We start from the raw sequence: 26,382 nt of genomic DNA, 5'->3' as shown, positions 1-26,382 counted from the left end.
TGCAGGTGGCACTGTGGTCTAAACCAGAGCCTAGGGATTGCCGATCAGAAGGTTGGTGGTTTGCATCCCCGCTACGGGGTGAGCTCCCGTTGCTCGGTCCCAGCTCCTGCCCACCTAGCAGTTTGAAAGCATGTCAAAGTGCAAGTAGATAAATAGGTACCGCTCTGGTGGGAAGGTAAACGGTGTTTCCGTGCGCTGCTCTGGTTCGCCAGAAGTGGCTTAGTCATGCTGGCCACATGACCCGGAAGCTGTCTGCGGACAAACGGCGGCTCCCTCGGCTTATAGATTGAGATGAGCGCTTCAACCCCAGAGTCGTCCGCGACTGGACCTAATGATCAGGGGTACCTTTTACCTTTACCTAACAGTATGTACATTCAACATGCATTTTAAAGGACATGGCTTTCCCTTGAGAATGGTAGGAACCGTAGTTTGTTAAAGGTACTGAGGGTTGTTTAGGAGACCCCTATTCCCCCGAAAACTACAATTCCCAGAGTTCCCTGGGAATGATTGCCTGCTAGACTGCTAGGAAGGGGAAATAGGGGTCTCCAGTAACAAATTACACTTCTCAGGATTATTTGGAGAAAGTTATTGTTCAAAGTGGTATCATGGCCCTTTAAATTTATGGTGCAAATGGGGCCTGGGATAAAAGGATGCTTCAAAGGGGGCATAAAGGGAAGCAGCATTGGCGTAACGCCCTTGTTAGGCCACCCTAAATACCACAAGAAAATACTGTGTAAGCTTTAGCTGTTCCCGGAGTTCCTCCTTAGGCAACCATTCATCGTGCAACCGCCCCGGCTCCTGTCCTGCTCTCCCCCGACCCCCGCCCTTTCTGGGAAACTTAGCGATGACATCACCGGACAGATCCTCTTGCACGTGCAGCGGCTAAGTGGGCAGGATCGGCTCGCTCTGAATGGTCCCCGAGGGTGGGCGGGCGTTAGAAATGAGCCAGCGGGTTAGCGAGTGAAGACAGAAGGGAGGCGGGCGGCCACGGCCCAGTCCAGTCCAGCGCTCCTATTGGTTAGAAATGATAGCCGCGGGAGGGCGGGGAAGTCAGCCGAGGCAAGCGATTGGTCGCTGCGGGGGAAAGAGGCGGGGCCCAGCTCCGCCGGGGGGGAGGGGGCGGGGTACCGCCTGAAGGTCCAGGTGCGTCGTCGTCGTCGGTGTCCTCTCTGAGGCGGAGGGAGATGTGGCCCACCCCCCACTCCGTAGGGGCCGGATAACGTCACCCTCGCTTGCGCGGCTGGGTTTCGCTGAGGGGAAGCTCGGAGGAGGTTGTCCGGCCGGGGCGATGGACGGGGGGCTCGTAGCCGGGCCAGCGGCAGCGGCAGCAGCAGCAGCAACAACGGGTAAGAGAAGCCAGTTGCTGAGGAGCCTTTCACGGCCGCGGCCGCGCTCCCTCATCCTGTCCGAGGTGGGCGGGGCCGGAGCCTCGTTGCCGGGCAACGGGGAGGGGAAGGGCGGAGGTGAGCAAGGGCGGGGCGGTGTGGGCGGAGCATTTGTATCCCAGCGCCCTGTTTCCATCGAAGGACAGCCAGGTGTTCCTAGTAAGCGAGCATGGCAGGAAGGCAGGCAAGGCCTCCACTGACCTGCTGGTATTTTTGCCAGGGCTGGATCGTGTGAACAGGGAGGTTTAGGCTGGTGGAGCACTTCCCCTCTCCCTACTACTTTCGCAGGGTTACAAAAGAGGGGTACTAACAGCGAGTTATTTAAATAAATGATTGTGTATACGTTGGGTTTTAAAGAAGCTAGGAGTTTTGTCCATACATTGAATACCACAATTCAACACGTTTAAAGTAAATCGCTTCTCCCAGAGAATGCTGGGAACTGTAGCTCTGTGAGGGTGAAACTACAGTTCCCAGGATTGTGTACGGTGTGGCTCTGCCTTAAGTCCCATTCAAAGTAGATTCCTTGACATCACTGCACTGTAACTGAAGTCCATTGGTTCCATTGGGTTTTCTCTGAGTTTGACTTAGTTGGTTTCAATTGAAGGTTGTTTTGGATGTATGCTTAATCTTGAGAATTCCCAAAGCTGCATGTAGTTTTTATTGGACAGCATCCATGCAGGCCTCTATAGCTGCCTCTATAGCTGCTCCCAAGCAGGGGTGTGAAAGGGTGACAGTTGCTTCTTATTTATGCCTGCCCATGATATATTTTATACAAGGTTAAGCAACAACACCGAGATGGATGCTGAAAAAGTCTTGGACTGATTTCTAGTTCACTTACACTTGACTTGTAAATATGCTAGCAGTGTACTTGAATTTAAGTAGCTAAATCTGCAATCCCACTCTATTAAAACAGATGAGTGCTCTGCTATTGGCTTTCAAATAGGCATTGGGTTGCATCTTAAATGTCATAGCTCCAGCTCAGCTGGCCTGGGGCTTGTTGGCTCAGTTAATACAGTTTTAAGGCTAGCAAATGTAGACTGCCACTCTCCCTATCTGTGTCTCTGTGTCTCTGAATGGCTAAACTTACCGGTACTTGCTTATTATTACAGTGGTACCTCAGTTTAAGGGCAGTCCGGTTTAAGAATGATTTGGTTTACAAACTGCAAAACCGGAAATAGAGAACTTTACCTTGGTCTAAGAACGGAATCTGAACGGTGGAAGGGCACTGGCGGCGGGAGGCCTCATTAGGGAAAGCACACCTCAGTTTAAGAACGGTTTTGGTTTAAGAACAGACTTCCAGAATGGATTAAGTTTGTATACGAGGTACCACTGTAATAAGTTTGTATACTGCCCTTCATCTAAAGATCACAGGGCAGTTCACCTTTTTGCATACACACCTTCTATAACCTTTCTCTGTTGTCATGCTGACCAACATGTGTTTCTGGACTCCAGCTCCCATCAGTCCTTGTCAGCATTGGCCAGTGGTCAGGGATGATGGAAATTGTAGTCCAGCAACATATGGGCAGAGGTTCCCCATACTTGGCCTAGTACACCAGATGGACTCCCTAGGACACCCCCCCCCCCCCAGAATCCTTTGCATGGCAGTCACTGCTACTTTATATGAAAGGAATGTCAGTAAGCAATGGAGAAATGAGGTGGCTGAAACAGAATTATTGTAAATATGTGGATTAGCTTGCTTTTGCAAAGTCATGCAGTGGGTGGCCACATGTTTGAATTGCACTAGGTATGTCTGAAACTAAGAAATTGCCTGCTATTCCTCCTTTAATGTGTCAGTTGAAATAACCTTTAACACAGACGTGAGCTGTGGTCCTCCAGAGGTTGATTGATGAACTGCTACAACTCCCATCATCCCTTACTAGTGGGGCCATGCTGTCTGGGGCACTTGGGAGTCCAACAAGAACATGTAGAGAGCCACAGGTTTCCCCTCCCTTTACCCTAATGCATATTTGACCAGTGATGTTATAGGAACAAAGGAAGCTGCCTTCTGACTAGGAGTGGCTTTTGGGGTTTCAGGCATGGGACATTTCCAACTCTACCTGGAGATGCCATTGGGGAATGAACTTGTGGCCTTCTGCATGCATGTGCTGTTAGTGCATGTTTGTGTGGCATTGCTGCATCTTGCAACTCTTTAGAGGAAGGCGCCATCCCTTTGGGAATGTCCTAAGCAGCAGGAATGGGGACCTTAACTAGCAGTTCTGCTGCTGATCTTGTAACTTCACAGCTCCAATGAAAAATGCTGGATGGTTTAAACACAAACTTTCCCCCGTACACTCCTCAATCCATGTGGATGGAAGAAGAAAGAAACTGGACCCTAAAAAAGAGCTTGGTTGGGGGGGATCAGTGCAAGACAGGTACATTGTGACCATTGGGCACCTAAATCTTGCTACATCTCCTGCCATGCAGGCTGTGATAGACCTTAATTCCCAGGCTCCTTAAGGCTATATTTAAGAATATCTGTGTGGGTGTCTCCCTAACAGCAGGTGTTAAGCTTATAGTTCCACCACTAGTTTACCGTAGCTAAACAGGCTGCAGATCTTTCTGTCATGCTGAATAACTGCTTTCTGGAGGGTTTGTTCTTGTGTAGGATCCAAAAGCCTAGGTAGCTGGTAATATAGAAGTCCCCACATCAACTATGTGTGGTAGGTTAGGCTGAGAGGCAGTGACTGGCCCAAGGTCACCTGGTGAGCTTCATGAAAGAGTAGGGATTTGAACCCTGGTCTGCCAGACTGGTGCTCTCTCCATACTGACTCTGTCTTTTCTTTTCTTTACAAATGTTTTCCATAAATAGGAAGGGTGTTTGCAAAAAACAGAGAGGAACTGATTAGGGGTGTGGTACTGGACTTGAAAACCATTTCTGCATGAGAAGGCGCAGTGACCTTTTTAGATAAGAGGATAGAGCTATCCATGACTACAAGCCACTAGCTCTCTCCTAATAATATTTCTTACGTTACAGTCCCACCAGTTTGGTGTAGTGGTTAAGAGCGGTAGACTCGTAATCTGGTGAACCGGGTTCGCGTCTCCGCTCCTCCACATGCAGATGCTGGGTGACCTTGGGCTAGTCACACTTCTTTGAAGTCTCTCAGCCCCACTCACCTCACAGAGTGTTTGTTGTGGGGGAAAAAGGGAAAGGAGAATGTTAGCCGCTTTGAGACTCCTTCGGGTAGTGAAAAGTGGGATATCAAATCCAAACTCTTCTTCTTCTTCTTCTTCTTCTTCTTCTTCTTCTTCTTCTTCTTCCTCCCAAAGGAGCCCAGGGTGGCAAATGTAATTGTTAAAAAAGTACAATTAAAACAAAAACATATTTGAAATATGTAAGAAGATTAAAAACATCCACCTCTAGAGGTGGTTGTGGGAATCATAAGTGGGGAGACTGCTGGTTTGCTCAAGTTCTTTTTGTGGGCTTCCTTTTGTGGCTTCTGGTTGGCTGCTTTGAAAACAAGATGCGGTGCTGATCTGGTAGGCTCTTCTTCCATTCTTAAGAGAAGGGTATGGTAACAGCAAAGTAAGATAAACATCTGAAGCCCAAGACTAGGCAAAAATATTTGGGAGGTGGCTCAGTGATGACTTCATATGCAATGGGCAATAAGTTCTTTTCTTGCCTAGTAACTACACCCTACCCTGTCCTGACTTTGTACAGCAAATTCAGCACTCTTGAATGACCCTGAACAGATGCAGCCTCCCCTTTCTGCCAGAGTTTGGCAGGTTCATTTCTTGAGCCCTTTTCTGAGGGTTCAGAAGTCTCACTTGCGAGACATGGTGCTCCTTTCTGTGTCCTGCCCTGCCCTAGTGCATGAAACCTCCAAATAGGTTTGTGTTAGGAATAATCAACACAGTTCCTATAAAACACTTGGGTGTGCAAAATGCTTCTTCTGTTCTCTTGGGAATCCTCCCAACAATCTTGTGGGCCAGTATTGTTATTCCCATGTTGGCCTATTTAATTAGCTCATCACAGAGGTTTGAACAATATTTATTTAAAATATTTTTATGTTGCCCTTTTAGCAGAGTTTCCAATGCAGTACACACACACACACAATCATATCACATAAAGTAGCATAACATGACATGAGAAATTATAATTTTGTTGCTACCTTAAAAAGCCCAATTTAATAAAAAAAAGTGTCCGAGCATCTTCTACGAGAAGTTTAAGCAAAAGTTCAGGACTAGTTCAATGGCTGGCCATTCAGGGGCTGGCTCTTCACAAAAGAAACTCCTGCCCTCCCACCTCTCTTCTGGGAATCCAGTCCATTCATGTGTGCTGAGTTAGCATTCTGGGGCAAATGCCAGTGTTATTCTGTTGAATGCTTCCGAGTAATCTCCGGAAAGCAGTGAACCTCTTTCTGAGCTCAGGCGGCAGTTTGGACAAGTGTGGCTGGCTGCTATGTTTGCACAATAAAAGTCTAATTTTTCTCTATAGAGCTTGGTGAGGTAGGCAGGGATCTATTGGTAGATGCAATTTGAAGTAGATCAGTGAGCAGCTGTGACTCCCAGTTGCTTAGCAATTATATTTATTATGTTTATATTCTACCTTAAAGGCTATAAGTCCTTCCAAGGTGGCTCACAAAATCAGCATACATGAATAAAATCAATTGTAACACCAAAATAATTCCCCCCTCTAAATTACACTTTTGACATGAAGAAGGTCATGGGGTAGCTGGAGTAGATTTTTGTGTGGAAGGCCTGTGAGGTTAGTTCAAAAGCAAATCCCCAGGTTAAGAGTCCTAAGTTTGTACATTTTGCATCTGGCTCAAGTTGGTGGGTCTCAGGCTTCTGAACAGATTCCTGCAAGCCTAAAGTCTGCCCACTCCTACTGTAGAGACTTGCGTCTGTTGGAAGTTGCATTAGGAGTAGGGGTTCACATATTTTGACAGACCTTGGTCACTAGCCGAAATCTGAGGTTCCCTCTCAGCTTCAGCACCACTGGATATCTGTTGCTGTCTCACTATATTTGAGGCCCTGGGTGATTACTTTCCTTATACTTGATCAAAAAAAGTATGGTCTTCTTCCCTAGCAAACACCACCGGGCAGGGGTGTAGGAAGCCTCTTGGCTGCCTGGGGTGGTGTGCAGAGGCAGCTCCCTGGGGGCGGGACGTTGTGATGCATGTGTTGTGACGTTGCGACACACGTCGGACGGACTGCACATGCGCAGAAATCTGCCCTGGCGCTGCTGCTCCCGTGGCGACCAGGCAAGCCGCTGAGCGGGTGGCGGGTCGTGGGGCTGCCCCTTCCGTGCTGCTTTACGGACGGGGCAGCCCCATGGGCCTCCGCTTGCTCAGTGGCACGCTCGGTCGCCGCAGAAGCAGCGGCGCTGACTCGGATGCACTGCGTACGCCTGGAATTTCCAGGCATGCGGAGTGCATCTGGTCCGGCGCTGCTGCTTATGTGGTAACCGGGGGAGCCGCCAGGCGAGCAGCAGCTCATGGTGCTGCCTTGGCTGTCCATGGAGTGGCACGGACAGGGTGCTGGGCGGCGGGGCTCGGCTTGGGGAGTGGCGGGAGGGGCCGCCGAATGTCACCCCCTCCCCTGGAACCCGGGGCACCCCACCCCCATTGCCCCTCCCTTGCTACACCACTGCCACCGGGGGGGACATCTGCACTTTGAATTTTGCTTTGACTTGGCTTTATGATACTGCCACAGGATGTGTTGATGGCTAGTGGCTTAGATGGTTTAAGATGGGGCTAGTCTCATTCAGGGAGGAGGTAGCTGTAAGTGGAGGCTATGAGGTATTTCTCTGCATGTCCCTTCCTAGAGAAGTTTGGACATTGGGAAGGAAAGAATGGGCCTTTTCAATGGGCCTGTGCTACTTGTGGAGCACCTTCCCCAAGGAAACCCGCCTAGCACCTATATGGTTGTCTTTTGGGGTCTAGGTGAAGGTGTTTTCATTCTCCCAGTCATCTGAGCATCTATAAAACAACCATGTTCTTGTTTTATAGCAGACTATTGTAGATAGAACACTTTTAGTGTGCATTATAGTTTTAATGGGCATGTTTGCTGTGAATTGTGTTTTGGTAATTTACTTTTTGTTGTGAGTTGCTTTGAGACTTCCTTGGTCATGTGTCATGGTAAATAAAGTAAATACATATCTGTGGAACCTCCAGCTTCAGATGCACTATGTGTCAGAAGGCCAGCTGCCAGGGAGCCAAGAATAGGAGCAGGCCTTTGTGCCCTGCTTATGGGCATCTGGCGAGCTACTGTGGGAAGCAGGGCACTGGACTTGATGGGCAACATAGTCTTCTCTTCCCCCAACTTATGTCCTTAATACGTCTTTGCCCCTTGTGCCTAGGTGAAGAGGAATGGCGGTGCCTGGGATGTGGGGACAGCATTGCAGCCGGCCAGCGACTCTACAGGACTGTTAATGAGGCATGGCACATTTCCTGTTTCCGGTATGTGAAATCAACCCTGGAGCCTTGCTTTTCTTGGGGGGTCTGACCCTACTTTCTCATCATGGGTGGGCTTGATTCCATGAAAGATTATGCCATGATAAAGGTATTTGGGTTGTATTCAGCTTAGCCATGCTTGAACTTCAATTAGTCAAAAAGTCCATTGACTTTAGGACAGAGGCCACAGCCACACCATACATTTAAAGCACAATGATACCACTTTAAACAATAATGGCTTCCCCCAAAGAATCCTAACAACTGTTGTTAAGAGTGCTGAGAGTTGTTAGGAGACCCCTGTCCATCCCGTCCCCCCCGTCCCCCACTGAGCTACAATTAAATCCTAGAGTGGTTTAACAATCTCTCTTCGAAAGGAAACTCTGGGAATTGTAGTTCTGAGAGGGGAATGGGAGTCTCAACAACTCTCAGCACCCTGAACAAACTATAGCTCCCAGAATTCTTTGGGAGAAGTCATGATTGTTTAAAGTGGTAACACGGTGCTTTAAAAGTATGGTGTGAATGAGTCCATAGTCTGGACTACGTTCCCTTCATCTTTAAGGGGCTGCTAGACACTTTGTTCTTTTTGCTCTCTGGAAACTGTTACAGAAGTCTAGAAGCAGTAGATGACTTCTGGGTCCTGCCTACAGGATGGTTTGGGTGGCCCATCCTCTCTGTTTTCCCCTCTAGGAGAAAACATTTCTCTTTTTGAGTTTCCTTTAAGACCTGATCTGTGGAATTACAGATATTTATTCTGCTTCCCCTATCCCATCTGCTTGCTTATTTTTAGTGTTTACTGTGATTTAACTATGTTATTAATTGAGTTTGTGCTTTTATCTTCCTTTTTGCTTTATTGTATTTTTGCATCATTGTAAGCCACTTAGATTAGTTTTAATAGAAAAGTGTGGTCAAAATATTAAAAATGAAACTAAATGCACCTTGCTGACCACTCAGGTGCAGACAGTGGGCTGACCAAACTGTGTCTTGCTGTTCTGGCAAAACCAGCAATAATTTGGTAACTTGTTCTCCAACTTATGCTCACTCTGGTGAATGCTGCTGTCACCCTCTGGGGAGCCTCGCCTTCCTTTTCAGCTTGGAGCTGGGAAGAGGGTGGTGACAACAGTTTTATTGAGCTTTGGAAGTTCCAATGCTTCCCTCTTCTGCTCCAAGCTGGAAAGGACGATGGACCTTCTGAACACCAGAAGTGTAAAATTATTGGAGAAATTGAAACGCTGAGAAGGTGAAAAAGCAAACCGTTGAATTCTCCTTTGTGATGCTACTGCTCTTACGACTTTCCAGCTACAGTGAGCAGCTCCCTTAGCAAAAATGGGTAATGTTGAAAGGAACTATATCTGTGTTTGCTTATGAGTCAGGCACAGGTATGTGCTTTCCCACCCCCATCTGCTTTGGCCTTTTGCACCTCTAAGGTTTCCTATTGTGAGGGTGATGTTAAAGTTCCCTTGTGTAACTGTAAATTGGAAGGCTGAAAGCAGCCGCAGCCCCTTCTCCAGTTGGTGGGTGTGTAGTCGTCTTCACATGGTAGCCTGTGAGAGCAGAGATGCCAGCTGGCTGGCTGGTTGATGAGCAGCCCAGATTGTGCTATGGGCTAGATAAATGATGGACTTATGCCCTATGCATCATGCCACCCACATTCTGGGGTACTCTAGTCAGCAGAAGCAGCAACTGGTGGAGTCTCTGTCCCTCCTGGGTTGACTACCAAGACCTGCAGCTGTTGAATGGTCAATCTTTGTGCTGGTTTATGTGTGTTACCATTATTTACTGTTATATGTGTGTATACATTAAAGATTAACGTGGTTTACTACAATCGTACATATATATGATAAGTGCCAAGTAAAAAATTTAAATCAGAGACCCACCAGCTACTGAAGATAGATATTTTCTTAATTACCTACATAAGCCTGGCAACATTGGAAAATTTCCAGCAGAGATGTAAAGATTATGAAGCAGAAGGTGCCTGCTTAATCTCTTATTGACAGACACTAAAGGCTCGATTTCTTCTTGCTGTTAAATGAGCCTTGCTAGCTTGGGAGATGACCAGCAATGCTCCTGCAGATGATCTCAGTGATGAAGCTGGCATATAAGGGTACGTGATTCCTAACGTTCAGGGATTTGTACATTTATAATAGATTAACTTTATTTGCAACTGGTGGTGTAATAGATGCCAGGGTCTCCAAACCCTTGGTGCTAAGCATGCTGACTTGACTTCCCCCTCCTTGGGCCAGTGGTTGAAATGATATTTTCTGCAGTAATATTTACAAAGCACCTATAACACTAGGTGCTGTAAAATGATTGTGAAGGCGGAGCATAGTCCCTGTGGCTAGTAGCCATTGATAGTCTTATCCTCCATGAATTTGTCCTGTCCTCTTTTAAAGACATCACTCCCTCCTACGAGAGCAGATTTCATAGTTTTAACCATGCTTTGTGTGCCGAAGTTCTTTCTTTTATCTGTCCTGAGTCTTACAACTTCGTTGAATGCCCACAAATTCTAGTGTTGCGAGAAAGGGAGAAAAAAATGGCAGTCCTCCTTTCCAACTGTCTGGACTGCTTTGTCCTTTATGTGTAGCCGAAGGAGCCCTTGGAAGCGCTTTGTAGGGGCTGTAGCCGCTGCAGGGGACACTCCTCATGTCCTTTGAGTGGAAATGACTCAATTCCGCCCGTCTTTGATTTCCTTATGGTTGCATCGAGTTATAACGCACTCTGCAAAAGAAGAAGAACAACCAGACCTGGATGTGTCAGGAAAAGAAAAATCCCTGCCAAGTACTTGAGCCCAGGGATCCGTGTGCCCTGCAGTTAGACAACATCCCGCTGCCAGCTGCAATCTCTGCTTTCCTTTTGTTCTCCGAAAAGGACTCAGGATACTTCACAGTTTGTGTTCAACAGTTGCAACAGAGAAAATGTTCCCCTTCCCGGAAAGCAAAAGCACAACCCTTTTCCTTGCTTGGAGGACAGTGGCGAATGGGTGGTTGTTTGTTTTAGCACACAGATTCCCCCTTTCCCTCCTTCCCTCCCTCCCTCCCTCTCTATGCTTGCTTTGAACATTCCCCTGCCAAACTTTTAAGAGGCTGCTGCTGGTGGTGGAAAGCCTTTGGCAGCTCGGAGCTGCAAGTTCCGGCAACTCAAGTGGAGGCTGTTGATAGGCTTCCTGGAGGGATTAGCTGACTTCTTGGCCTGGTGCGGAATCACACTCATGTGTTAGCTGCCCCTTCTGCTAGGCTCCTTAGCTCTGTTCCAGAGGGCTGCCCTGCACATCGTTTGTGCCACTTAGGGCCAGACCTCTGTGGTATGTGAATCTGTCTATGGCAGCCTTCCCCATCCTGACAGCTTCCAGATGTTCAGGACTCCCAAGACCCATTGGCCCCAGCATCATACAGCCATGCTACCTAGGGGTGATCAGAACTGTAGTCCAAAACATCTGGAGGAGGGCACCAGGTTGGGGGAAAGCTGGTCTAAGGATAAAGACAATTCTATGATTCTATGAATTTGGACCGTGGTTTGTTGTCAGCAGACAGACCATAGTTAACCTGCCAGGCAGGGTTCACACTCAATGCTATAAGCCGTGGTTTACTTAACTGCGGCATAACACTTTGTGTGGTATCTGTACAGGGCTTTGGAATGTAAGGGAGCAGAAGAAACTTTGCCTCTCCCCTCGTTCCCTCTTTGACTGATTCTGGCTGCTACAGGGAGCTCTACCTGATGTGCCCCCGGGGAGAGATTGGAACTCCTGCAAGCTAATAATCTGTTGGGTGTGCCTCCTAGGAGTGGTTGCCAAGTGGCAGCGCCCCTGTGTCCCCATGAGCTGTGCTAACAAGCGAGCACTCACGAGCCGCTTGCAGGTGGAGGAGCAGGAGAAGGTCTGTTTTGCTGAGCTGCTGAGAGCCAAACTCAGTGTGATTAGGCTGCCACTGAACTTCTGTGGTGTGAGGGGTGCATAAGAAGAAGTTGTATTCCTGCCTGCTCTTAGTAGGATGCCATGCCCAGAACTAGTTCCTGATGGAAGGAAAAACAATTTCAGGACTGAAAAGGCAGATTTGGGGAAGGGTCCGCTCGCCCCATGTGGCAATTCTGCACTCTCTGTTTGGCAGCTGTCCCAAATCTCCTTGATTTGAGGTTTTTAAGTGGAGGTTGAATGGCCATCTGTCTGGGGTTCTTTAGCTGCGATTCCTGCATTGTACAGGCTTCCTCAAACTCGGCCCTCCAGATGTTTTGAGACTACAGTTCAATTTCTCATCATCCCTGACCACTGGTCCTGCTAGCTAGGGATCATGGGAGTTGTAGGCCAAAAACATATGGAGGGCCAAGTTTGAGGAAGCCTGCCCTTGGGGGTCCCTTCAAACTCTACAATGCGATGATTCTGTCTGGCACCCTCAGGATATTTCCGACTCCCAATGCTGTGGCCATCACAGGTCAGTTAGATCTGATGGGAGTTGTAGTCCAAAACATCTGGAGGGCACCAGCTTGGGTAAGGCTGATGCTGGGGATACAGCACCACCCGAACTGGGTCGTTCTGCTTCACAGTCTTTTCTCTGCCTTTGTCTTCTGGGGCAGGGGGCCCTGTTGGCTTGACACCCTTTCAAGATAAGCCCCGGGTATCCCACACGAGACGTTTCCCGCCTGTGTTTGGATGTGTGTGTGTGTGTTGTTGTTTTTTTAATAATGGGGTAATTGCTCATAATCACTCACTTCAAAAGCTCAACTTCCTGGTGCGTGCATTCTTCTCTTAACAATGCAAGTGGGTGCAGAGCTCCTGGCTGCCGCAGGCTTGGCCTCTGGGGTGATCTTATTTACAGTTTTAACCTGTGGTGCTCTGGAGCGCTTGGCTTTTGTTGCACTTCCCTGATAGTCTGCTGTCGGTTTCCTGGTCAGCTCTGCCCCAGCCATGAGTGTGTATGAAGGCCTGGTATTTGGGAGCGGCGTTGTTGCCAGCCATGTCTGCCACTGTGGGTAGGACAGGTAGGCCTACAGCTAGCTTGCGGGGTGCCAGTCCACTGGTTTATTCTGCTGTTCCCTTCACAGTTGTTCTCGCCACAACAGTCAAATCTATCGTCTTTGCCATGAATATAGCAGGGGTGTGTGTGTCTGGCAGTGGTGGGGTGAACACAGACTTCAAAAATGTCTCCTGCCTGGAAAAAAAAAATCTCTGCTTCTGCCTCCCTTTCCTGTCAAATAGTCCCCGTCTCAGTTTAATGGGTCACGCATCCATGCTCCATAGGAATCTAATTATTCCTATGCTCTTTCGCTGACCATTGTTTCTGCTTCTTTTAAAAGGATTTGTCTTTTTGCACATACATACCCCTTCCCTAAACAATCCTGGGAATTGCAGTTTACTCCTCAAAGAGCTACAGATCCCAGCACCCTTAAACTATTTTATGCGAATGTTATATTGGTTTTTGAATATCATTATATATTACGTAAACTGCTTGGAGATTTCTTTCTTTTTTATTAGTGAGTGCTATTAAATATAAATAAATAAATAAATAATGTTGTTAACCCTCCCCTCCCCTCCAGACACACGCAAAAGAATTTGTACGTACAGAAGCTTTTGTCTTGCGAGAGAAGGGTAGGGTTCAGTCTGGCCTGTTCCTTGGGCAACAGTTAATGTGTCACCAAAGGAACTGCAAGGAATATGCCTGGGGTCTCTCTTATCCTGAGGCATCTGGAGGTGGTCTTCGCATTTTTCAGCTCTTCGCATCTCAATGCTGATAGCTTAGGGGCACATTCCTGACTGCCCTTGGCTCCCCATCCTTAGCTGCCAGGCTAGGTGTGCATTCAAGTGCAGGAACTGCCTCAGCTAGTATAATCACCAAATTTTGGGGGCAGGAATTGAGGAGAAAGGGCCTTGCAAACCAAAGGTGCAGGATCACTACTGTGCTGGAGTTCTGTGCTGTCACATAGTGTTGTCCCTCCCTGAAATGAGCTGCAATGAGTTTGCTGGAAGCGCCGTAGATCAGTGGTAGACCATGCAGAAGGTCCCAGGTTCATTCCCCCAATGGCATCTCCAGGTTAAGACAAAGAGAGCCCTGTCTTGAAACCCTGGAGAGCCACTGCCAGTCAGAGCTAGATGGACCAAGGTTCTGACTCCATGTAAGGCAACTTTCTATGTTCACTAAGCTCACAGGGGTGAAGGCTGAAGCCACATCGAAAAGCTTCTGATTCCCCTCTGCAGCCATGCTTGACCAAGGAATCACAGCGACAATGAATAGGTTACCCAGGAAAAGAATCACTGTTTCTTTGTACGTTTCTGTTGCTTCTTTTAATATGTTTTGGCTGTGTAAACACCATACATTTAAAGCACATTTAAAACACATTCCCCTCCCAGCAAAAAAAATAAATCATGGGAGCTGTAGTTTATTGCTAACACAGCTGCAATTTGCAACACCCTTAACAAACTACAATTCCCAGGATTCTTGGGGAGGAGGGTGCTTTTTAAAGTATGTGTGCATGCAGCCTGTGGGCTTCATCCCTGTGAGAGAAACACAACCTAAAGGGAGTTGTGCAGATAATGCAAAACCAATGGGAAGCAAATGTTTGCCAGCTTTGCACTCATCCAGTCATGAGAAAAGATCCTCAGAGCAGAAATGCAAGACCCTATGCAAGACCCAATTATTTAAAAAAATGAGTTTATTTAACTGATGATGATCTGAGCTCCTTATGAAGCAACAATAGGTGTTTGGAGGCAAAGGGACCTTGAAATGACACCTGTAGAAGCTTCTTAGCTTTACGTTGGTAAAGCTTAATCTTTCTGGAAGTGGCTCAGAAATGTTAGAAGATCTTATAAGCAGTGGACTAATCAATGTCTAAACAACGAAGAGCTTTGTGGCACCTAAAAAAGGCAAAGTAGTACATTGTTCATGTCAAATCACACTAAATTGATTATTTGTTCTTTATTGGGCAATGAAGTGTTACCTTCCTTGCTTTCTGCTGGGTGTGCAAATTTGTGTGTGGAAGCTACTTTGCGGGCCTCTCTTCAGAAGCAGATCAAGTTTTATGGTAAATATATTTCCTGTTTATAGAGAAATCTTCTGAATCCCTGCCTTTGTCATGAACCCAATACTCCAAATGGAATCCCTTAGCAGGGCTTTTAGCTGTCTTCGTTTCTTACAGTTTCATGCTGGGCTCTTGCAAGTTGGCCTCTCATGCAAAAGTGCTGTTTGCTGTTAATCACATGCAGGACATCATAAATTTAGGCTTGAGGATTACCTATATGGATCTTTTTGATCAAGTGGGGGCAAATTTCAGCTCATGAAATCAAACACCGGGGCAAATACTTTGTGCTGTTCTTTTCTGTCCTGCCTACTCCCCCCCACCCCAAAAAAGTAGAGGATGTGAACCCAATAAGAGAATTGCCAATTATTCCGTGGCAGTTTTGTTCATGGTATGGAACTAATAATCCAAAAGGGGCTGGGATATGAGGAGGGCATGGAAAAGAGGAGTGCATTCCTAGACACAAACTCACTGCATTGTTTCTGTTTCCAGTGGAGCTCTGTGCAAATGGTCAGGAGGAAAGACTCCCTCTTCCTGAAACAGATGGACTGTGTCAGGATTTATGACCCTGGTGTCACTGACTCTGCTCTTTACAGCCGGCTTAAAAGCCCAGCTAAGTGGAAGATCCTGGCAATTTACGGAGGGTTATTTTTCCATAAATGTGGCTGTCGTGTGTGTGTGTGTGTGTGTGTGTGTGTGTACACATGCCTTGCAATTCAACTCCAGTTCTTAGGAAACTTTAGCCACAGGTGTCAACCCAGCACCTAGTCTGCTTCTGTTCTCCACCGCCAAGCCTGCCCTTATCCTGAAAGGAAACCTCTTAAAAAATATGCAGCATCTGGATTCAACTTTGTAGCCCAAATGTGTCAACAGACTCTGCAGCAGCAGGCTTTGGGTGGGTGCCAGAGTGCAGTAGGCAGAAGCAGCCCCAGCGGAAAGTTCTTCTGTGCAGGCTCCACTGAAATGAATGAAAACAATGGCAATGATGATTGTGGGGGGGGGGCTTGCGCAGGAGAGATTCCTGGTACAATCGTAGCCCATGTCACCTTGAGGTACCATTTGGCTTTTCCATCTTGGGCACCCAAATGTTGCCTTGTCAAATATGAAAGGCAACGGGAATTAAACTAGAACTCATTGTCCTTTATATTCAACAGGGCAACATTTCCTGGGGAATAACATAATGTAATGCACAATGGGTCAGAGCACTGGGGAACATATGTAATCCTTTGTAGATCACTTAAATAATTTTAAAACAAGGAAGCAGTATACAAATTTAGTTTTTAAAAAACACACATTTAGATTTTTCTGCCTTGCCCCGTCCCAAGGACTTGAGGGATGTTGCATGTATCTCTTTTATCTTTGCATCCTGTCTGAGGCAGGTTGCAAGACTGAGAGCTGTCAACTTGCCCAAGGCCATTCTGCGGGCTTCATGGCATTTGAGCCCGGGGCTCCCTTGTTGAAGCATAACACAGCACCATCAGAACAGAACTGTTGACAGGCATGGGTAGTGACGTAACTTTCGAGGACATGCATTCATAACTAGATATGGCTTTCCCATTTGCCTTTCCTTTTTGGCTAACGAAGAAGAATGCTTGAACTTGAAGGTTTGTACGATTTAAAAAAACAAAAAAAACCTGGCATAGCACTAGCCTCGGTTAGTTCTCTCCCTCCGTGCCTTGTGTGCATTTTAGGACAAAGAGGCATCCATGCTGCACAGGAAACCATGCAAGATGAGGCAGCATTGAGAAGCATACCTGATTGATCTTTCTCTCCCTCCCAGCGCTAAAAATCTGTGTAAGGGGATTGAGCTATGACAGGGGTCCCCAAACTTAGGCCCAGGGGCCGGATGTGGCCCAATCGCCTTCTAAATGCAGCCCGTGGAGAGTCCGGGAATCAGCGTGTTTTTACATGAGTAGAATGTGTCCTTTTATTTAAAATGCATCTCTGGGTTATTTGTGGGGCATAGGAATCGTTCATATTTTTTTTCAAAATATAGTCCGGTCCCCACAATGTCTGAGGGACAGTGGACTGGCCCCCTGCTGAAAAAGTTTGCTGACCCCTGAGCTATGGTTTGTTAGGGAACGACAGCAGGACATTCAAGCCCCGATTGTGGCTTGAAGTCACTGGCGGGCGAATGTAGGAAGCAAGGCCCTTGAGAGCCAGTGTGGTGCTGTGGTTGGAGTATTGGACTAGGACCTGGGAGATCAGGGTTCAAACTTCCATGCAGTCATGTGAAGCTCACTGTGTGACCTGGGCCAGTCACTAATGCAAATCCTAGCCTACCTCACAGCGTAGAATCATAGAACTGTAGAGTTGGAAGGGACCATGATGGTCATCTAGTCCAACCCCCTGCAGTGCAGGAAACCTTTGCCCAACGTGCAGCTTGAACCCACAACCCTGTGGGACCCCCAAGCATAAATGCCAAAAAGCTCAGCAGAAATTCTCCATTGTTATCACCTGGGATCGGACGTTCAGATAAGGAGGGGAAATATACAGAACCTGTTTCCCTACTCCTCCAACCCCATGATTCATAACCTTTTCCAGAAGAAAGCTATGGTGGATGGTATCAGAGAGGTCAAGGAGAGTTAATGCCTCCAGTCTTCCAGCAAAGGGCAACTGAGGCAGCTCCTGCGCCCAAACCAAGCCTAAATCTCCACTTGAAATGGATCCAGGAAATCATAAAGTGTCGGCAACCACTCACGTGAGCTCCTGGCCTGGGAAGGAAATGGTATCTGCTAAGTGATAACTGTTCACCTCTTCTGTGTCTGAGGCAGGTCTCCTTAGGAGCAGGCATGTCACAGCTGGGACCCCACCCCCACCCCACTCTTTCCCAGACAGGCATTTGCATTTCTGAAGCTCAGCTGGCTCCTGCTACATGCAAAAAGTCAAAAGGACAATGCTGTGCTCTTGTTGGTCAGCATCGTGTCCACCTCCTCAAATCACAAGAAGTGAAAGTCGTCGCATCCGAGTTGAGGCAGGTGGTGTCTGGACACCTCCTTTGGTTGCTCTGCGTTAGCCATGGTATTCAGTGGTAAAAGTGATTGGTCACATCCACACCAACCATTTAGTGCCCATGTGAGGCACATGGGTCCACCCCACCAAGAATCTTGGGAGCTGCTGTTTGCCCCCACACACAGAGCTACACCCTTAACAAACTACAACTCCCAGGATTCTTGTGGGGAAACCATGTGCTTTAAATATATGGTGTAGATGTGTCTTGCAAGCCTCTGTCAAACCTTTTGGAGCATGCTACTGAGGGTTACGTCCTGTTTCCTTGGCTGGGAAAGGTGAAGATGGTGTTGAGGGGCCACCATCACCACCATGGAGTCAACTTGACAGTGAGCTCTGATTACTTGCTCCATCCTGCAACTTTGGACTGGCTGTGGTGGGTTGTTGTTTTTTTGCAGAGGAGGGAGTTTGTGCCTTGCAGGTCCGTGGATTCCACCTTTTGTAAATGATTTGTTGTTATGCCCTGCTAATCATGTTAACTATCCACCTCACTCCTGAAAAGAGGAGGCTCCTCCTCCTGTTCCCTCCACCCTCTACCCTTGGGCTAGAACTGGAGAGGAGGAGGAGGAGGAAGCATGACAACAACTGCTCTAGCCTTGGGCGGGCACAAGGCTAATGACACCTGCTTTCCCTTGAGGGGCTCCCAGTTGAAACAGCCTCCTCCTAAGGCGCCTCTCCCCTTTGCGACCATGAGAGCCAGGGGAATCCCAGCGGAGAGCAACCGGCCCGGACCTGGCACTCCCCTGCACTAGCAGCAGCAGCAGCAGCAGCAGCAGGGAGGCACCCGAATCGGCAGGAGGCAAACTGAACCCTTTTCCATGGCCGTCTGCACGGTAGAAAGGCCCGTCAAACAGTTTTGCATCTGAGCTGGTCTAGCCAGCACTCCGGAGATGGGAAGCTACTTGTCTGTCTCCACCTTCCTTCCTTCCAAAGGAGCCCTTTGGTAAGCCATGCTCACTATGTGGCGGGGAGGGGGGGCAGGGGGGCCTGCTTCCTCTCCATACCCCTCGCCCCACTCCTAGGCGTTAGGTGTGTTTCTACTCAGTAACCTGCCTGGTAGAAATCTTTCAGGTAGGAGGGCACGGGTCTGTCCTGGCTTTCTTACCTGCTTAAGGTGGGGTGAGACGTGATAGGTTGCTAGCAGCATTTACAGGTTCATTTGTGTGTGTGTGTGTGTGTTTGTGTGTTGTGTTTCAACCTACAGCACCTGAAACCTCACGTCTTGTTTGCCGGTGTGGTGTGTTAATGATGGCAGGAATTGTCTCACAGAGACCTTGTGGCCATAAAGTTTGCTGGGTGACTTAGGGCCATTTCAAGTCAGAGACTGTAGGAGTGATTCAAGCTGGTGCCGTACCTATCGATTTCAGATGCGTGAATGAGCTGAGTATAGCTTTTGAGCCGGGTTTTCATAAACCTCTTTCGTTTCCAAAGGAGCCTCCTCGCCTCCTTGGTTATTGCTTGTTTTAAGCCTGTCTTTCAAGTGAGCACCAGCCAGGCGCCAAGCCCTTAACTCCCACCTTGAGGGGTTTGTTCCCCGCCAGGAAGCGAGTGAAACTTGTGGCTAGTGGTGAGGTGGGTAAATTGTGTTGGAATCTCATTAAAAAAATTGGGTGCCACAAGGCACACGTGCAAATGGTTAGGAAGAACTTGGGGAATCTGCTTTCATAGGGAGGGATCAAGTCCTAAAAAGTGTGTGTGTTACTTTATTTGTTTCATTTTATTCCCTAACAATTTAAATGCCGCCTGATTTGTAAACAGAACCCCTAAGCAGTTTGCAAAAAAGCAAACAAATAAACAAACAAACATTAAAATGGTCAACGGAAGGCAAAGTTAAAAACAGGTATTTTAAAAATTTCAAAATATAATTAAAGCCAACAGTCAAGGTAGTTTAAAACACATGCCAACATGCCTGGATGGGTTTGCCTGAATGAAAACGTTTTAAGCAGGCACCTAAAGGAATGTACCTGCCTGATGTCAGTAGACAGTGAGTTCTAATAGATCGATTTCTTTCAAACCTGGAACTATGGAGCACCTGCAGCAGTGCCAGTTCTGCAGGTCGGAGCAGTCAGGTGGGCATTAGTTTCTCACGTGTGCCCTTACACAGTTGGCATAAAAATTTATCCAGTGCCTGTTAGAATATGCCTCCCATTCCCCTTGTGTGCCTGCTCCTCTCCTCCCCCCACTTTAAATGCAGCTGCTTCAGGAATGTGCTTCTGACACAGGACAGACTCAGAAGCATTTATTTCATCACACGCAAAAGGCCCCATGCTCAATCTGTAAGTAGAAGAGGGAAAGATTCCTGCCTGAAACCCTGGAGAACTGCTGCCAGTCAGTGTGGACAGTACTGAGCTAGATGGATCAATGGTCTGACTTGAGATATGGCAACTTCCTATGACTTTGTAATCTGCAAGAGAGCAAGTACTTAGATATTTTTTTTTATTTATTTAAATCCAACGTTAGCCATGAACTTCTTGAGTGAGGGTGCGGGCTTAGGCAAGCTATCATTTCTGAGCCACTCCTCATTCCCATCTGAAATAGGGTCTGCCTTAACATGGTGACTGTAATGATTGTGGAAATACTTACACGTGTGCTCTGAACACTTAGAAACAGCATCATAAAATAATCCTGCTCAGTCAGTTGAGCACGAGACTCTTAATCTCAGGGTTGTGGGTTCGAGCCTTACATTGGGCAAAGGATTCCTGCATTGCAGGGGTTGGACTAGATCAGTGTTTTTCAACCTTTTTTGGGCAAGGGCACACTTGTTTTATGAAAAAAATCACGAGGCACACCACCATTAGAAAATGTTAAAAAATTAACTCTGTGCCTATATTGACTATATATAATTCTCTTGAATAGGAATCAAATAAACACAATTTTTCCCACGGCACACCAGGCAACATCTCGCGGCACACTAGTGTGCCGCGGAACAGTGGTTGAAAAACACTGGACTAGATGACCCTTGAGATCCCTTCCAGCTCTATGCTTCTATGCAGTGCATAGCTGTGTGTGAAGCTAAAGCACTTGTTATTTCTGAGCCGGAATTTCACTCACATTCTGAAGCAGCCTTGGGAATGTGCATGGGGCTTCTGCAGGCCTGGGCGGACTTCCTCTGTGAATTTGCCCTGCCTGGATTTGTTTACCGTGACGTCGCAAGGGACGGGTTTTCTTAACACACCTCAGCCCCTCACCTTTCCCCCAGAATTGTGTTGCAGCAACAGCCCTCTTTCAACTTTCCTCAGCTTCCTAACGTGCAGCCTCTGTAGATAAAGCAACACAGAAGGATAACCAGCTTTGGCAAAGCAGATTGCAATGCCTAGAATTTTGCTTAGTGGATGAGAGCCACTCCGAAACTCCTCCTTTGGTTTCCAGTGTCCTGAGCAGCCTTCCCCAACCTGGTGCCCTCAAGATGTTTCGGGCTACAGTTCCCATCAGCCCAAGCCAGCACAACCGTATTATGGTGGGGCTGATGGGAGTTGTAGTCTGAACCATCTGAATGGCACTTAGGATGGGCAAAGGCTGAGCAGCCAGACCTGGACTACAACCCCCAGGGTGCTCTGCAGCCAAGAGGAATATGGTGACAACCAGGGTACCAGCATCAGTGTGGAGGAGAACTTGAAGCACCTTCAGGAGGCTGCTCGGCACCCGGTGCTACAGCAAGCACCAGCGGCCATAGTGGCCCTGTTGGAGCCCACAAGTGGTAGGAGAGCCCTGAACGACAGGGCTAGTCAAAACTCTCTCTTCAGATAGAAATTCAATGCACGTACTGAAAAAAGCACCTGTTCAGCCTGGCTAACTGGGGTTGGTGGAAGTAGTTGTCCCACGTGACCTTGCTGACTGGGGCTAGTGGCACTAGGTTTGGGATGGCTGACCCAGACCTCTAGCACCAGCTAGTCAGCTGCTTTCCCCTGTTCTAAGGAAGGGGAGGAGGGTGGGGTGGAGGGATGAGCAGAGTTTATGGTTGCCTGGTCATTGCAGGAAGCGTGTTCCTACTTGGAATGTGACTAATGGCATGTGCGTCACCCCAAACAAGACCTTGCCCAGAGGTCCAGCATCTGAACCTGTAGCTAATCTTGGAATTTCTGCCAGGGTTTTCTGCATGCTGACGAGCATGTATTTTGGACAAACCACCCAGGCCAGTGGGAATCTTAAATACTTGCTTTCTCTCTTTCCCCAAGTCTTGCTGTTGTTTTATCTGGTGCAGAGCCAAGAGTAGAGAGCACCTTGCCTCTCTCAGAGTGACGGGCACAAAATCTATCCTCTGCTATTTAACAATTCCAAATGCTTTTTGCTGCTGTACAGATAGGCACCTCCTTGCTCATTGGTCCCACTTGCCAGGTCAATCTTATCAACTTAAGTTACAGGCTAGAAGCTGAAGGAGAGGCAAGATTTGATGCTTCCAGGCACGCAGCTGCATGCTGAGGAGGAGGCATTTCTATAGTAGGGTTAGCTCGCTTATCTGGGTAAAAGTTGGGCAGGGCCCACTGGCTTATGTATAAAAACACCTTAGTAATTAGCTAAGCACTCCTTTCCTTATTCAGCCTGGGGGAGGCTGCTTTAAGACCATAAGCAGTGGCCAGTGTGGTGTATGGTTAAGAGCGGTAGACTCGTAATCTGGGGAACCCGATTCATGTCTCCACTCCTCCACATGCAGCTGCTGGGTGACCTTGGGCTAGTCACACTTCTTTGAAGTCTCTCAGCCCCACTCACCTCACAGAGTGTTTGTTGTGGGGGAGGAAGGGAAAGGAGAATGTTAGCCGCTTTGAGACTCCTTCGGGTAGTGAAAAGCGGGATATCAAATCCAAACTACTCCTCCTCCTCCTCCCCTGGGAGAATCAGGCCAAAGGAAGCCCTATAGTCCACCATCTCCTTCTCAAAGTGACCAAATACCCCCAAGAACCTAGGAATCTAGATGGACTTCCTCTAGCCCTGGAGGTTCCGTAAGAAGAGTGTTTGATTAGGTCAAGGGTGCCTCTGTCCGCACAGCAGTCACCCAGATGCCACAGTGGGAAGCCTCCAAGCAGGACCTGAGTAAAGCAGCAAGCTCCTCTCCTGTAGCTTCTGGCAACTAGTATTCAGAGACATGCTGCCTCCAGCAGTGAACATCGCGTATAACCATTGTGGCTGCTGGCTACAGGCATCCTTCTCCATGAAATTTGTCTAGCCCTCTTTCAAAGCCATCTCAGAGGCTGTCCATTTCTACGTCTTGCGGACTAAATTCCACAGGTGTGAAAAACTGCTTTATTTTCATATATGCTAAGTGTTCAACAGCCCGGTCATCATTTGGGATCCCCTCTCCTTGCACCACCAGAAAATGAAACACAGTTCGAAGCAGTTGTCCCAAAACAGATGGGCAAAGGCTTGCTCTCTCCTGTGAGAAGGACTTGGAGGGTTTTCAGGAGAGTAGTTCAGGCTGTGCACCTGGGAGATGGTGATATGCAGAGCATGGTGGTGTCGTGTCCATTGTTGGAGAGAGACATGCACCTGCCTTAGGAATAGCATTACAAATCACTGGGCAGATAGTTATACTCTGACCTGCCTCCTGGCCCTGTGGGCTAGGGACATTGGTTCTGTGTGCATGGTCACCTGGGATTGGTGCTATGTTCATAATGGTCAAAGGATCATGAGTTTTGCAGTGGGAGGGTCAGAGCCGTCCTCTTGTCCTGGATGACCACCACCTCAGCATTCAGGCTTCCTTCTCCACACTGCTTTCTTGCGGGCCTCAGAGGGGTGCCTTCTATTCATCCACCCATCTGCAGATCCCTTTTGGGACAGCCTTTGTACATCCTGGTGCCCTCCAGCCATTCTGGACTACAACATCCTCCAGCCCCAGTGTTCCACAGGTCTGAGCAACTCTTCCCATCTGCCCCAGCATCTTATGGTTATGCTGGCATTGGGCTCGTGGGAGTTGTAGTCCAAAACAGCCAGAGCTCCCTGGTTGGGTCCGGAGACTTAAAACCAGGTTCTTCTGGCTTCCTTCCAGGCTTTTTATTTCTGCGCTGAGTAGTGTATTAGTGTATAGAGAAAAGGGAAGTCTTACCAAAAAATGGAAAGTTGGTAGAGTTATTGCAAAGTTTAGCTATTATGTTAGGTTTAAAAACAGATATATGTCATGCAGTGGCCGCCCTTATTCTTACTGGTATTATCATTAGTTGGTATTAAGTGTGGCCCTGATAAGAGTAGACCCACTGAACTTAATCACAGGCTCATTAATTTCAGTGGGTCTGCTCTGGGCAAGGTGAATGCCACTTAGTATGATTTACTGGATTTATTCATTGCTTACTACATAGAGCAGTGGTCTCCAAACTTTTTTCAAAGAGGGCCAGATTTGATGAAGTGACCAAAGTTGTTGACCTTTTTCTAGGTTGGAGTTGTTGAGCTTCTTTTACGATTGAAGTTGTTGATTTTTTTAGGATTTTACCCCACGAAATAAATGCCACAGGGGTTGGGTTAAGCCAACTGGTGGGCCGGATTAGGCTCCTGAAACGGACCTTTGGACATGCCTGACATAGAGCACCCCAAAGGGACTTCCCTTTACTCCATAACATTGCAGGTTGGCAGGTGAAGGTCTTACCTCCCATCCTTTGTTTTGCCTCCTAGTTGCTCCGAGTGCCAGGACCTCCTCACAACTGGTACTACGAAAAGGATGGGAAACTCTACTGCCACAAGACTACTGGAGGAAATTTGGCGAGTCTTGCCACGGCTGCTCTCTGCTGATGACTGGGCCAGTCATGGTAAGGATTTGGCATTGTTTCTGCTTCCCATTCTGAGTATCCCCAGAATTTTATGTTGTGAACAACCCTGAGACCTGTGGGTATAGAGCGCTATACAAATTGATGATGATGATGCAGGATGGGGAAAACTCAGCATCTGAAGCCACTGCAAATCTCCACTGGTTACTCTGTGTTGGTTTCCTGCTGCTTCAGAGGGTAGGACCCCAAACCAGTGGATTAAAATTACAAGAAAGGAGATTCCAACTAAACATTAGGGAGACTTGCTGACTAGAACAGCTGTTCCACAGCAGAACGGACTACCTCGGAACACGGTGGGCTTTCCTTCATTGGAGGTTTTCGGTTGGATGACCATCTGTCAGGGATTCCTTAACTGTGATTCCTGTAATGCTGGGGATTGGACTAGATGACCCTTGGAGGCCCTTCCAACTCTGTAATTCAGTGACTGAGCAAGGTTAGGATACAAAGCCCTAATGATGACATCAGGCTGTATTCCCCTCCACCCCCGCCCCCCACAAAGTGTGTCTTCTGGGAAGGGCCTGGCAGGAGGAGGATCAGCTTTGTTTTGAAATGTTTTGGTTCCTGTTGGCCCTCCAAGCTGTGCATGCCATAAGGCACTTTGCCTTTGTTCTTGGGACTCAGGCTCCCGTCTTTGTAATATGATATTGAACCTCTCAACAGGTTTGGCAAATGGAAGATTTTTTCAGTGGGAGTTGAATCCTTTTGCAAAAAACCAAAAGGAGCATGCTTTTTGCTTCCAAACAGTACTGTTACTGCTATTGCATTTACAGGTGAAACTCGAAAAATTAGAATATCGTGGAAAAGTCCATTTATGTAAGCAATTGTTTTCATTAGCTAGTGGAGTTTAATATATGAGATGGACTCATGACATACAAAGTGAGATATGTCAAGCCTTTATTTGTTATAATTGTGATGATTATGGCATACAGCTGATGAAAACCCCAAAGTTGAAATTGTTAATTTGGGGTTCATCAGCTGTACGCCATAATCATCACAATTATAACAAATAAAGGCTTGACATATCTCGCTTTGCATGTCATGAGTCTATCTCATATATTAGTTTCACCTTTCAAGTTGAATTACTGAAAGAAATGAACCTCTCCACGATATTCTAATTTTTCAGTTTCACCTGTATATCCCACTCGTCGTCCAAGGAACACAATTGTGGTGATGTACATGGTACTTCCGGGGGAAAACCATGGCTCAGTGGTAGAGACCCTGCTTTGCATGCAGAGGGTCCCAGGTTCAATCCCCAGCAGCATCTCTAGGTACAGCTGGGAACGTCCCTTACCTGAAACCCTGGAAAGATGCTGCCTGTCAGCGTAGACAATACTGAGCTAGATGGGCCAAGAATCTGAATCGGTCTAAACAGCTTCCTATGTCCTGTGATATGGTCATTTTATTTATTTACACTTACTTCCCATCTGCCGTGGATGCTTTAGCTGAGATTTCTTCATTGCAGGAGGTTGGACTAGATGACCCTTGGAGTCCCTTCCAAGTCTACAATTCTATGTTTCTATCTTCCCACAAAGTGATGTATATGGTTCTTCCGCTCCTCATTTCCTCTACCCAACAACCCTGTGAGGGAAATAGTGACTGGCCCAAGGTCACCCTGAGCTTCATGGTTGAGTGGAGATTTGAACCCTGGTCTCCCAGGTACCACTCTGACCCTCTAACCAGCACTGCAGTATGCTGGTTCTGCATCATCCATTGCTGGCAGAAAGGACACACTTCCTGTCATTCACACTCACCTGTGTGTGTGTGAACATATCTGTGCACAGGATTGGGCCAGAGTTGTAGAACATTGTCTCTGGGCTGAATGATGCAGGAGCTGATGAGAACTGT

At 47.5% G+C, this 26,382-nt stretch overlaps 1 protein-coding gene across 1 annotated transcript in view; it reads left to right on the top strand.

The window, feature by feature from the left end:
- The first annotated feature begins 1,114 nt into the window (after positions 1 to 1,114).
- LIMK2 (LIM domain kinase 2) overlaps positions 1,115 to 26,382 on the top strand; it is a 43,657-nt gene continuing 18,389 nt past the window's right edge. Inside the window, 5 exon segments of the mRNA XM_033174502.1 lie at positions 1,115 to 1,346; positions 7,687 to 7,786; positions 24,386 to 24,408; positions 24,411 to 24,446; positions 24,449 to 24,519. Coding sequence (XP_033030393.1) covers positions 1,289 to 1,346; positions 7,687 to 7,786; positions 24,386 to 24,408; positions 24,411 to 24,446; positions 24,449 to 24,519 — 288 coding nt within the window. The 5' untranslated portion in view covers positions 1,115 to 1,288.

Source organism: Lacerta agilis, chromosome 17, assembly GCF_009819535.1.
Source record: "Lacerta agilis isolate rLacAgi1 chromosome 17, rLacAgi1.pri, whole genome shotgun sequence".
Taxonomy (NCBI): Eukaryota; Metazoa; Chordata; class Lepidosauria; order Squamata; family Lacertidae; genus Lacerta; species Lacerta agilis.
Note: the sequence above shows the minus strand (reverse complement) of the source record. Positions and strands in the feature narration are given on the sequence as shown.